Source organism: Monopterus albus, unplaced genomic scaffold, assembly GCF_001952655.1.
Source record: "Monopterus albus unplaced genomic scaffold, M_albus_1.0 scaffold143.1, whole genome shotgun sequence".
NCBI classification, from domain to species: Eukaryota; Metazoa; Chordata; class Actinopteri; order Synbranchiformes; family Synbranchidae; genus Monopterus; species Monopterus albus.
Genome location: NW_018128023.1, coordinates 579,176 through 591,873, shown reverse-complemented (window position 1 = coordinate 591,873; position 12,698 = coordinate 579,176). Strand labels below are relative to the sequence as shown.

At 42.0% G+C, this 12,698-nt stretch overlaps 1 protein-coding gene across 1 annotated transcript in view; it reads left to right on the top strand.

The window, feature by feature from the left end:
• Positions 1–12,698, top strand: part of slc25a13 (solute carrier family 25 member 13) — a 37,350-nt gene that overhangs the window by 2,701 nt on the left and 21,951 nt on the right. Inside the window, exons 2-8 of the mRNA XM_020614231.1 lie at positions 962–1,100; positions 1,974–2,100; positions 3,232–3,288; positions 7,973–8,061; positions 10,546–10,598; positions 10,865–10,937; positions 11,483–11,490. Coding sequence (XP_020469887.1) covers positions 962–1,100; positions 1,974–2,100; positions 3,232–3,288; positions 7,973–8,061; positions 10,546–10,598; positions 10,865–10,937; positions 11,483–11,490 — 546 coding nt within the window. The remainder of the gene's footprint in view (positions 1–961; positions 1,101–1,973; positions 2,101–3,231; positions 3,289–7,972; positions 8,062–10,545; positions 10,599–10,864; positions 10,938–11,482; positions 11,491–12,698) is intronic.

The window sequence follows — 12,698 nt, the reverse complement described above, 5'->3', positions numbered from 1 at the left end:
GGACCAGCTGCTCAACCTCCCGTCTGTAGGCTGACTCGTCACCGTCTTGGATGAGACCAATGACCGTTGTGTCATCAGCAAACTTTAGGAGCTTGACAGAGGGGTCCTTCGAGATGCAGTCGTTGGTGTAGAGTGAAAACAGCAGAGGGGAGAGCACACATCCCTGGGGGGCGCCTGTGCTTATTGTCTGGGTGCTGGATGTGGTTTTCCCCAACCTCACCTGCTGCTTCCTGTTTGTCATAAAGCTCGTAATCCACTGGGGCAAACACAGTGAGCTGGGTCAGTTTGGAGTGGAGGATGTCCAGGATGATGGTGTTGAATGCTGAAAGTCCACAAAGAGGGCCCGTGCATAGGTCCCTGGGGAGTTGAGGTGTTGCAGGATGTAATGTAGTGCCATGTTAATTGTGTCATCCACTGACCTGTTTGCCCAGTAGGCGAACAGCAAGGGGTCTAGCAGGGGGTCTACGGTGTCCTTCAGGTGGGCCAATACCAGTCTTTCAAATGACTTCATAACTACAGATGTCAGGGCAACAGTCCACTGATGGAGGTTTTCTTAGGATCATAATCATACTGTAATATGGTAAATGGACTGTATTTATATAGCACATTTCTCACAGTGTGTTGCACTGGCCAAAGCGCTTTACAGGAGATCATACACCATTCACACACACACACACACACACTCACACACACACACACACATTCACACACTGATGACGACAAGGCTGCCACACAACGGCGCTAGTCAAGCCACCGGGAGCAATTCGGGGTTCAGTGTCTTGCTCAGGGGTGACTGGGAGTCGAACCATCAACTTGAAGACGACTTGCCCTACCTCGTGAGCCACAGCCACCCCTATCTGCGTACCGTCCTCAAGCATTTATTCAATTTGGACTATGATTGTTTTTCTGTGTGTTGGTTACTCTGTTGCCTGTTAAATTCCCTCTTTTCCATCTTGCCCAGGTAGCAGGTGGGAGCACACTTTGTCAGGTTAGCTTCTCCCACGTCAACAGCTGCAACTTGCTGCTCAACAACATGAAGCTGGTTAAAAAGATCTGCAGGACCCTGACTGACCGACGTAGACATGTATACGTCACCAAAGGTACCCAGGCAGAAAAAAGCTCTTGCACAGACATTTTAACACAGTCAGCCAAAAAAAAAAAACAGTAGCACATTTGAGTATACAGTAGTACATGCAGTGATGTTGTCCCCATGTATGGTGTGTAGGAAGACTGACAGCATGCAGGACATTACACAAAACAACTCATTGTGTGTGGCCACATAGACATGCTAATACAGTTCTGACCTAGAGGCAGTACTGAATGTGTTTTTCAAATGATGTATTTACATTTGTGTGTGGCGGAAGGAGGGTGGAAACTTGTTTTTGTCTGGTTTTCTTCCTTCCCGGTGGCATTTAAAAGGACATTCTGGATCCGACCCAACACACGTACTGCATACCCACAATCCCCGAAGGTGCCTGTCTTGTCTATTAGACATCCTCGCACTGATCTGAGGACCACTTTAGTTGTCCTGGAATGTTTTTGGTTGATAATGAGATTTTTCTTTAAAAAATGAACAAAAATGAGGTTTGCTTGATTATTATTATTTTCAAAATTATGAGCTCACTTTTGAGCCTGCAGTTTGACCCTGTAGATCAACTGAACCTTCAGAAATTACAACTTTTTATTTGCCAAACATTGTCATCTAATTTATTGTAGAGCAAAGGTGTGAAGCAACAAGGAGGTGAAAGTTTAGCATTTTGGTGTTTACTGATCCAACAGTGTTTATCTTTTTCAGACATGTTCTGTACATCTCTTTCTCCTGGGTAGTTAAAATCGTTTGCTTGCCCCACTTGCTGTCTTTCATTCCTCTTCTCAATATTTGACAAGGAGCCTAGTTGGCTTTCTCTGTTTCTTTCCCTTTATCTGTCTGTTTCCTTCTACACTCCCTCTCTCCTGCTCTGGTTGTCTATAAGAAACCAGTCTGACCTCCGTCCACGTGTCCCAGGGCCTTATGATGCTATCTGAAGTCTTATCAGGGGTGTGGACCATATCCAATCCAGACCAAGAGCCCATACACTCCCAAGGCTGTTCCCACCATGGGTACATGGAGCTTGTACCCACGATGGCTAATAGCTAGCCAGACCTCCACAGCCACCACCCATCCACCCTCTACTCACTGAGTCATTAAGGCCTCCTTGGGGAATGTGAGTACTTTGCTCCATGTACTACAAGCTGGTCAACAAACACATATTGTACACACATCTGCAGACTTTTCACTAACATTTTGCACATACACACAAGCATTCAAATGCATTAACAAAGCCAAGCAAGCATACATGTGTAATAATGCTGATTAATTTCATATGTGCATCAAGGCCACTGTTTTGCCATGGGGACTTCATTACAGTGCTTAACGCCTATACAAAAGTGAGTGCACACGTGTGCAAGGTCTTGTGTGTTTACATACACAGGAGACCTTCACACAACACATCTGTTATTGAGCCAGCAGTGTACAACCACAAGGCAAGTCATGACTGTGCATCTTTGTGAGAAGGTTATAATCAGGTGTCTGCTGATGAAGTATGTGTTCACTATGTGGTTCACCACTTTGGTCCAAACTGAAATGTCCATCCATCTATCCATCCATTATCTACACTGCTTATTCCTGAATAGGGTTGCTGTGGGGGGGGGCTATTTCAGCTGACACTGGGAAACAGGTAGGGTACACCACACTGAAATGTCTCCTCAACTATTGGATAGACTGCCATGAAATTTGTAACAGATATTCACGTTCCCGTTCTGATAAGACTGGATGATTTTGAGTCTACCTCACTTTTTTCCTCCACGCCAGCAATAGCTGTGGCCAGAGGCATTGTTTTTCGGTTGTCCTTCCATCCATACGGCCCATTCTTGTGAACATTATCAGTAGCACCTTGGGGAAATTTCTTCAAATTTCGCACAAGTGTCCACTTGGACTCAAGGATGAACTGATTAAATTTTGGTGGTTAAAGGTCAAGGTCAGTGACTTCAATAATGTCCCATATCCGTGAATTTGACTGGTTGGCAGAGGCATACAACCGCAAAGCAGTAATTCTAGTTTTTCTCTGTCAACAAGAGTTTGTGGTTTTTAGTCTACAACTATTAGATAGACTCCTATGAAACTGGGGATAAACATTCATGACCCACTCAGGTTGAATTGTATTAATTATGGTGATCCCTTGACTTTTCTAGTACTATCATCAAGGCAAATATCCTCTTCCAGCTGGCAGACCTGTCAGAGCCCCATAGGTGAGACTTACACAAATACAATAGACATGCGTAAGCAGAGGCAAAAATAATAATCTCTAAAGCCTCAAAAATAAAAAAAAAGGGTTTGCCTTAGGTTGCCAGGTTTGATTTAATAATGTCACAAAGTGTGGAGGAAACTTGCTTTAATATACAGTATTTAATCTGTGTATCATAATTTTAGAAAATTGTAGCCACAAGTGATTTCATATTTCAGTGATTTAATTTTTAATGGAGTTGTGTAAATCTATCTCTCACTTGCCCCCCAAAGCGCACCTTTCGCCCCAGGGTCCATACCTCAGAGAGAAGAATGCGTTCTTCCTTCTCAAACTTCAGAGATGGCTACATCAGTGCCAGAGCATCATCTTTCAGTTCAAACTAATTCCAAACTCCCATCTTTCTTTAAAAAAAGGGGGCAATTCTAGTCCCCATGATCCACGGCACATATGTATATGTCTCACATTGCCATACTTCCTTTGCATCTGCCTCACGGCCTGACCAGTGCACTTATAACTTCTAACCCTGGCCTGAGATACTGATTATTATTTCTGTGCAATGGGATACTTTAATTGCCCTCTCCATTCCCCTTGATTGGAGATGCAAGGGATAATAGCCCTAATATTCATAGGAGAGGGGTTGGGAAGATTTGGCGTTCCTGGTTCCATCTGCCTGAGAAATTTTGTATCATCATAGAAATGCAATGAAAAGGCTCAGAAAGGCAGCAGTTTTCTATTCAAAGGTTAAAAAGTCTTTGTTATACTTGGATGAAGGGAGTTTTCAGTTCCTATATATCAGTTGTCTAATGCAGTCATACCAAGTACGGGTCTGGATTTTTGAATGCCACAATATTTTCACATGGAATGTTGACAAAGTATTCGTAAAGTTTGAGTAACTTCAGTCTGACAGATTGTGCTTGCAAAGGTCATGGCCTTGGTGATACATGAATGAAATGTTATAATCCTCTGAGAACGTTCACAGCAGCTGAAAGTTACTTGAAACCTCTCACTCTGCTCTTTACCAGACATGTTGGTGTAGTGGATGTTGAGAAGATCTCTCCCTTGATGGAAAGTGCCCTGCCCTGCAGCTTGGCTGGGGTCCAGAAACAGGTACAGGATATGAAGACTTGTTGATGTGTTTGGTTTCCTCTTCCACTCTGGCAACTCTTTATCATCTTGATACAATATCTAGGACTAGATGTCACATTGTGTATGATTTATAATCATGGGTAATGATATCTCCTGTTCACAGATAACTAATCCTCAAAACCAAAATATCAGTTTGATTTTGGATGCTGGCATCAATTACACAATTAATTCACTGAGACATTTCAGTAAAATAAAGAAACGTAGGAGACACAGATCTGAGCAATTGTTTTCAGGTATAAAGTGGAATGTTTGCCCCTAGTACTCAACAGCTGTGCTCATTTTCACAAGATCATACCAAGGTTCAGGCAAAATGTTAGTCTAAGTAATTTCCCAGCACAGCCTTGACCTTAAGAAGACTTTCTTGAGAGAAAACACCACTAGACCTCTTCCTGACATGTGGTTGATGTCTTAAAAAACATACACACAAAACTCTCGAATCCATGGCAACAAAGTCAATTAAACTGAGACCTGAAGAAAGTCAAACATGTTCCAAGTTGCAAATAACTGATGTGAAAAGACTTTACAGCAAGTGAATAATAGCAGTTTGTCATGACGAGCTAGAAGAAAGTTGACTGGACAGCCAGACTGATGAGCAGAGGACTGCTTTCCTTTTTTGACTGTTTGGTCAGGAATGTGCTGCCTGGTGGGTTCCAGTGATATACTGAAGGCTTGGCTAGGCCATACTGGAGAGTGCTGGGGCCAAAGGGGAGCAAGCAAAGGGGCCCGGCACTACACAGACGCCACTCCCACCACAATGAGCCACTTTAGGTCCTCGTGGTTTGACCTCAGAGGCTGGCCACCGAGCGCTCTCTCCTCATCTTTTGCTTGTTCCCTTTTTTGATCTGTGTGGCTCTCTGACTTCTTCTCTACACGTTTGCCATTTTGTCTTTTTTTTATTTATATCCTGTTAACTTGTTCTCTGATTCTCCCTCAAACATCCTGACAGTTAATCAGGCAGTAGAAGTTAAAAACATTATGGTCATCCAAAGTCAAAGGGACAGCTGGGGTGCATATAACCGAAGTCCAAAGCACAACAAAGGTTTGCACACCCAAATTAATAACACATGTCCTTTAATTTACTGTAGCTTAAATTATCATGTTTGAGCACAAGGAAAAACATGCAGATATTTGGCTATGCCTTCTTCAGTGTCCAGTAGTTCTTTGGTTTCATGGTTGGATCCTTTATCTAACAATGAATCTATTACGAAGAGGTGTACCAGGCAGCTACCAGTAATCATCATGTTTGCCTCATTGAAAACTTCACAGTGTCCCTTACCAACATCTAATGTCATGCATTTAACAAGCAGAAACAAACTATACATATTCAAGACTGTAAGCAGTTTATACAAGCAAATAATCACCTTTATTGGCCAAGTATGTTACACACAAGGAATTTGTTTCCAGTACAGAACCAAGGCAGCTATCTGTGGCGCCAACTCACACTGATGGATCCAACCATCAGGGGCAACTTGGGGGTTCAGTGTGTTGCCCAAGGACACTTCAACATGTGGATTGCAGGTACCGAGATTCGAACCCCCAACCCTCCAGCTGGGAGACAACTGCTCTACCCAAATGCTGATCAACGTGATCCATATCAGCAATTCCAAAAAATAATTTTCAACCCTTATGGGCAACCAAAAAAAAAAGGAAAGGAAAAATATCAAGTAGAATGTGTCAAGTAGTTCTGAGAAAGGACACGGGTCAGATTCTTCATTAAAAACAGGAGGATACATGATGTTTTACATTTGAAAATTCAATAATTGCAAGATGTTTTTTGACATAGAATGTGGGGACAGTCACTGTTGCAGATATATTGTACATGTAAATAATTTTTGTATGGCAGGTTATACATGAGCTAATATGAAAATAGTTTCTACTCTGGTCACTCATTTTTTTCCAGTGCTTGTCGATGCCTCTTATCTGGATGAGCCTGAGAGTGGAATCTTGTCGCTGGGAAGTTGTCGCTGGAGCCCTTCCTCTGTCCCACAGATTATTTTGGTCATTAGTCACATAGAGCTGAGGAGGATGGGAGAAGTGGAAGAGGTTGTGGAGGGGATGTTTAGGCAGGAAGCAACCTCTGAGCATGAATTGTGGAGGGGGTGTGAGTTCACTCTGCAGATTTCCATCCCCCTCACACATACTTACTACAATCCATCCCCCGCCAGGCAACAGGTACCTCAGGTGAGGGGAGGTGTGATTAATGTTGCTGTGTGGCTGATGCTGACTACTACTAACATGGTGACTATACAAGTTGATTCCAGTTTTATTTGACAGATGCTCTTATAGACTGGTGCAGGACACACAGAGATTTCTCTGAAACTAATCTTAAATGAGCAATTAAAAAATGTAATATGAATATAAATATTACCAGCAGCTTTGTGTGTACAGTGTAGTTTTAGGTGGAGAAGGGCAATAAATGAACAATGTATTTGAAAGAAGTAAACAGAAAATATGCTTAATTGGAGTATATAGTATATAATCTAAAGTACTCTATGCAGGTAATACCTTGAAAATAATCAGTTGTTATAAAGTTTGTACATCTTTATGAAACATGAAAACAAACTTCAGCTCAGTCCAATGAAACAGTAGATATTCGTACGTAATTGTTTTGTTTTCTGAAAAAGTATTTTGTATTTATAACCCTAGCTCAAGATGCAGCATTCATCTCTTGCAGCAGATATATGAACCCATTGAAACATCATTAACAGTTTCCTCTTTCAAATTTTGCAAAATCTGACAATTTGAGCTACTGATTTGGGATTTTATGTTGCTTCCAGCAGTTGGTGAGCTTAGTCTGTTAGCTGAATAGTCTGTCAAACAAAAACTCAATAGACAGTCTTGATAATTAAGTAATTATTTAAGTCATTTTAGCAGAAATGCCAAACAGTGTCTGGTTACAGCTTGTTAAATGAGAATATTTCCTCTTTCCTCTGTAAGGTGAGAAACATTTCAAAGACATTATATTGCACTGTGTGTGATAACGAAGGCCATTCTTCTGATATTTCATAGTCTAAACAATTGGTTAATCCTAAAAATAAATATCAAGTTAATACATTGATATTTAATGAAATATAATCCTTAACTGCATCCCATTTTGCCTCAATGTTACAGTCACATCATCAAATACTGGATGTTTCCACATACTAAGACATGTTTGTATTCTATGGTTTTAATGTGTTTATCATCAATTAATATCACTTACTTGCTCTTATATTCAAGTAGTTTCCCACTCGTTTCTTGTCAGGATAATTTTATTAAACGATCTGTACTGTATACTAGTCTCCATCATGAAATGAGGACTTGCTGTCAAACACTATACAGCTTGTGTGACAAATGATTGATTAAATAGCCTGTAATTTAGCTTGCAGGGTGGTGGAATTAGATGTGTGGCACAGCATTTTATGAGAAACAGCAGTGAGGTATAGACAGTGGGGACTCTTCTAGAGAAACTGTGGCCTGTCTCTCTTTATCAGCTCAGTATTACTGTTTGAATTCATTGCGTTGCACTCATGTCTTTACTGTCTTTTTTGTCCTCTGGGTAGGCAGCAGTTGGGCAGTGACGGTGCCCACCCCATTTTCATCCAGGTGGCAGAGTCGGTCTACAGGCTCACCCTTGGCTCAGTGGCAGGGGGTAAGAGTCACGCCCCATTGGCTCCCTGCATTTTCACCCCACCAGGCCGCCACCCGCTTGCCTGTTTTTTTGTCTAAAGAGAAGTGCTCCCTCTCTTTCTTGTTCGCGCTCAATCTCTCTTTCTCAATCTCTTTCCCGCTCTCAACCACTCTTCTGTCTCGCCCTGTTCTGTCTCTCGCCTCCTTGCATACCATGGGAAAACCCTCTTGTGTGGATTCTTTTGTACCTGTATGAGTGATCAGAAGAGAGAAGATGAAGGTGGGGGTGAAGGGTTGAAGGGTGGTGCCTAGGCCTTGTGTTTGGCTCCAGACTTCCCACTGTTTTCTCCTCCTCCTCCCTTCCTTCATTCTTCCCTTCTACTCCTCCTTCTATCCCAAAGGAGACAGCTTAATAAGGAGGTATGGGTCTGCCATCCCTTCTTTTCTCTTGGTCTCTCTCTAATTAAGTCTGTCGCCTTGGGTCAGTTCTTTTTGTTTGTGTCCGTCTGATGGGCCAAAGACACTAGGACTCAAAACACGTCGATTTCTTTCTTAACATAAATCCTACAGACTTCCCCTTCCTTCTCCTCTCCTTCTTCCTTTGGAAGTGTTGTCACTCAAATAAAAAAAAACAAAACATGTTTTTAATGTATCTAAACTAGTATTTTGCCAGGTAGATAGTCTTGTATCTCTTGTAGACAGAGATCCTTGTATTTTACCATAGAGTTGACCCTTCATATGATAGCCTTGCTTATTTACACTAAACTAAACAAAGCCAATAGAATATTACAGCAGTGTTCTTGTCAGAGATGCCGGCATCCCGGTAGCAGAGGCATGGCATTTAATGTGACATCCAGCGTAGCATATACAGTAACACATGTGTCAGAAATACATGGCATGCTGCTTTCAGAACACTAGCTGGCGAACCCATTTTTTATGTACTTTCACTAGTTTGGCACAATTATGATTTGGACTCAAGCAAAATTGTTGTGCATCATGTACAACATGTTAATGATTATGCTCACAGAAGAAAAAAAACATCCCTAAATTTGTGTTAGGGAAAAAGCAACTCACAGACAGTCAAATCCAAAGATTTTGGGGGAATAAAGGAGCTGAGATGACAGAATAAAGAAGAGATGACTAGTACGAACAATACATGAGAAAGGAAGCAAGAGGAGAAGAAAAGTGTAGGTTGGCTATGAGGACTGTGTGAGTTCACCTCTCTCTTGACCTTTCTCCTTTGAAGCGATTACCGTCAGGCTGGGGACTTTTGGAGCAGGACAATGAACACCACACTCAAGGCCACATAACTTTATCCCTGTGCCATGATGTGCTGCATGTTTAGACCTACATACAAACACAAATACAAACACTGAACAGACACACAGGCATGGAGGAATCCACATACTTACATGCATGCAGGTAGCACATACCAGGGCGCAACATTCCTAATGATTACGTGCCCTGCCTTGAGAGACTGGGATTTGAGTGTCTGCCTCTGTATTTTTGGGGTTGGGTTAAAAAAGGATTGAGTAATAGTCCCCTACAACCGTAGCAGGCACTTTTGTAAACCCCTTCATTTTGATTGACAGCACCGAGCTCCCAAGAGGAAACTTGAATGCTTTAATTTCTATGGGAAACACAAAAGACATCCAGAGCAGACAGGTCTGGTTCCAGGTAGAAGGCCAGACAGGTATCCTGGCTGCAGCCAAGCTCTTGTTATGCAATATAACTTGAAAGTGCCTTCATGTCATAAAAATCAGCTGAGGCAAAAATTTTGAATCAGTAGCATGAAATTGGCTCAATTACTTTTGTAGTATGAAGCTTGGATCTCTCTTTTTAAGGGGATGACTTTGCCAAAAATAAATTAGGTGGATTATCCTTTGTCCTTTTGTGTACTCAAATATATTTAATTAAATAGGCATTTTATAAGCATTTAAATAGTTTTTCTTAGCAGGTCCAGGAAGGTTCTTTTCCAAGTTCAAAATCAAGTATATGAAATGATGTGTGTATATGGTATGTGTGTGTCCTCATTACACACAAACTACTGTAAACGATTAACTGTGTTTGTAACAGATGTGCGTGTGTGCGCTCTACTGGCCTTGGGGCTTCGTAGAGGGTGAGCTTTCAATGTGCTCTGCTGTGATTATTTATTATTAGCTGACTCTTGGTTGTAATTGAGGTCTATGTAAACTTTTAGCTGGTTTGTTTTATGCTTGGCCTTTACTATTCTGGGAAGCTTTTTTTTCTCTCTCTTCATCAACTCTTCTTCTTCCCCTATCTCTGGTTGTCCCCACACTCCACATCAATAGATTTTATTAGTGTCTGGGGGATCTCACAGGGTCAAACACATGCACCAGGATGACACCCTTAATATGGCATGTGTGAAAGTGGTATATGTTTATACAATATATATGTGTGTGTGTGTGTGTGTGTGTGTGTGTGTGTGTGACTAGGCACCACAGCACTCTTTTTTTCTAATTATTTTGTTGTTTCCTAATGATAGGTCTGGTACCACAGCTACTGGGTGTGGCACTTGAGAAAGCCATAAAGCTCACAGTAAGTCATTGCGTAAGAAAGTGTTCAGACACATGTATGCACATTTCAGATAGAGACAGACCTCTGTAGTGTTCTTCCATCACTTTCACTGCATGAATTTTATATTATGTGATGACCTGTAGATATATACAGTCACCTACAATATAGTTATGTGTACATAATGATCAGACAGAAAATGTTTTAGACAGCTTATTAACTTAATGTTAAGTTCCATTCTTCTGTAAAAGCTTTATAAATCATATGAAACTATAACTTTGTGTTTCCAGGTGAATTGCTATGTGCAAGGAAAGACCAGGGAGAAAGGTGTCACGGTCCCTGTGGTTGCTGAGGTTCTGGACAGTGGATATATGTGAGTCTCAAGTTAAAATGTTATATTACAGTTAGATTTTTTTTCATGGGCACTTTCTGGCCTATTATCTGGTAAAGTAGAGAGCTAGGTCAGTAACATGAGCAGAATTTGAAACTGCTTGACCATTGGGTGTTACATTTAGGAGCCCAAAAATTTACCACAGTTATGAGCAAATGCTGATTATGCTATTTCTCTATGTTGCACACAAAATACATTTCTTAGGACTATTCATCAGTAGAGAATGCAGGTTTTCTCTCTGTGTTTGCTTTCTTGTTCCTGTCCCAGACTTCTTTAACTCAACTCAGCTCCACTCAAAGTGTTTATTGTCATGTGCACAGTAAGGAAACGGATTTCCCTGTACAATGAAATTTTTACTTTGCTGTCCACAATGAATGCCAAACAATACAAAGTGAAATATAAGGTAGATAAACAGTACACACAATCTAAAGGCACTTAATTAAAAACAGCAACTGGAAACAAATATAATAAAAAATATAAAGAATATAATGAAGAGAGAATGTATGCTACATCAGAGCTGGATGTGCAATAGGCGGCAGTGAGTGTGCAATTATGCATGTGCAATTATGCATGTGCAAACATAGAATGAAAACAGTACAGGTGGAATTACATGATGTAAGTCCTGATTGTATACTCCTGTCAGCTGTTTAGGAGTCTGATGGCAGTTGGAAAGAAAGAGTTTTTTATTCTAGAAGTCCTGCATTTCACACTCCTGTACCTCCAGCCGGAGGGTAGAGGTGTGAACAGTCCATACTGGGTAGGTGGGGTCCTTGAGGATGGAGGCAGCTTTCCCGCAGACCACTGAGTGAAGGCAATGTTCTCACATGATTTGTAAGTGATGCATTTTGGTTGGCTTGGATTTCTCTGTTTGAAATGAACTGCATCTTGGTGCCATTTCTTCCCAAGGTAAACGACACACACGCACCTGGCCATCCACATGATGTAATGTGATTCATTAGACCAGGCCTCCTCCTTCCGCTGCTCCGTGGTCTAGTTCTGAAGCTCACATGATCTTTGTAGATGCTTTTGGTGATGGACAGTAGCTCTTCTTTGGGATCGAACAACATGAGCTAACCTTCGCTCCCCATGAGCATCAGTGAGCCTTGGGCACCCATGACTCTGTTGCTGGTTCACTGTTTGTCTTTCCTTAAACACTTCTGATAGGTACTGACCGCTGCGAACTGGAAACACCCAACAAGCCCTGCAGGCTGGGAGATGCTCTGACCCAGTCGTCAGCCATTACAGTTTGGCCTTTGTCATAGTCATTCAGATCCTTAGGCTTTCCTTTTTTACCTGCTTCCAACACATCAGATGGTGTGACCCCCTCTTTTGCCGATCAGCTGGCTCCCATCTTCACACTCATCTTCAACAGGTCACTGGAGCTGTGTGAAGTCCCCTCCTGCTTCAAACGCTCCACCATCATCCCAGTCCCCAAGAAAACCTGGACTGGACTGAACCACTACAGACCTGTCGCCCTGACATCTGTAATTATGAAGTCCTTTGAAAGACTGGTGTTGGCCCACCTGAAGGACACCGTAGACCCCCTGCTAGACCCCCTGCAGTTCGCCTACCGGGCAAACAGGTCAGTGGACGATGCAATTAACATGGCACTACATTCGATCGTGCAACACCTCGACTCCCTAGAGACCTATGCACGGACCCTCTTTGTGGACTTTCAGCTCAGCATTCAACACCATCATCCTGGACATCCTCCACTCCAAACTGACCCAGCT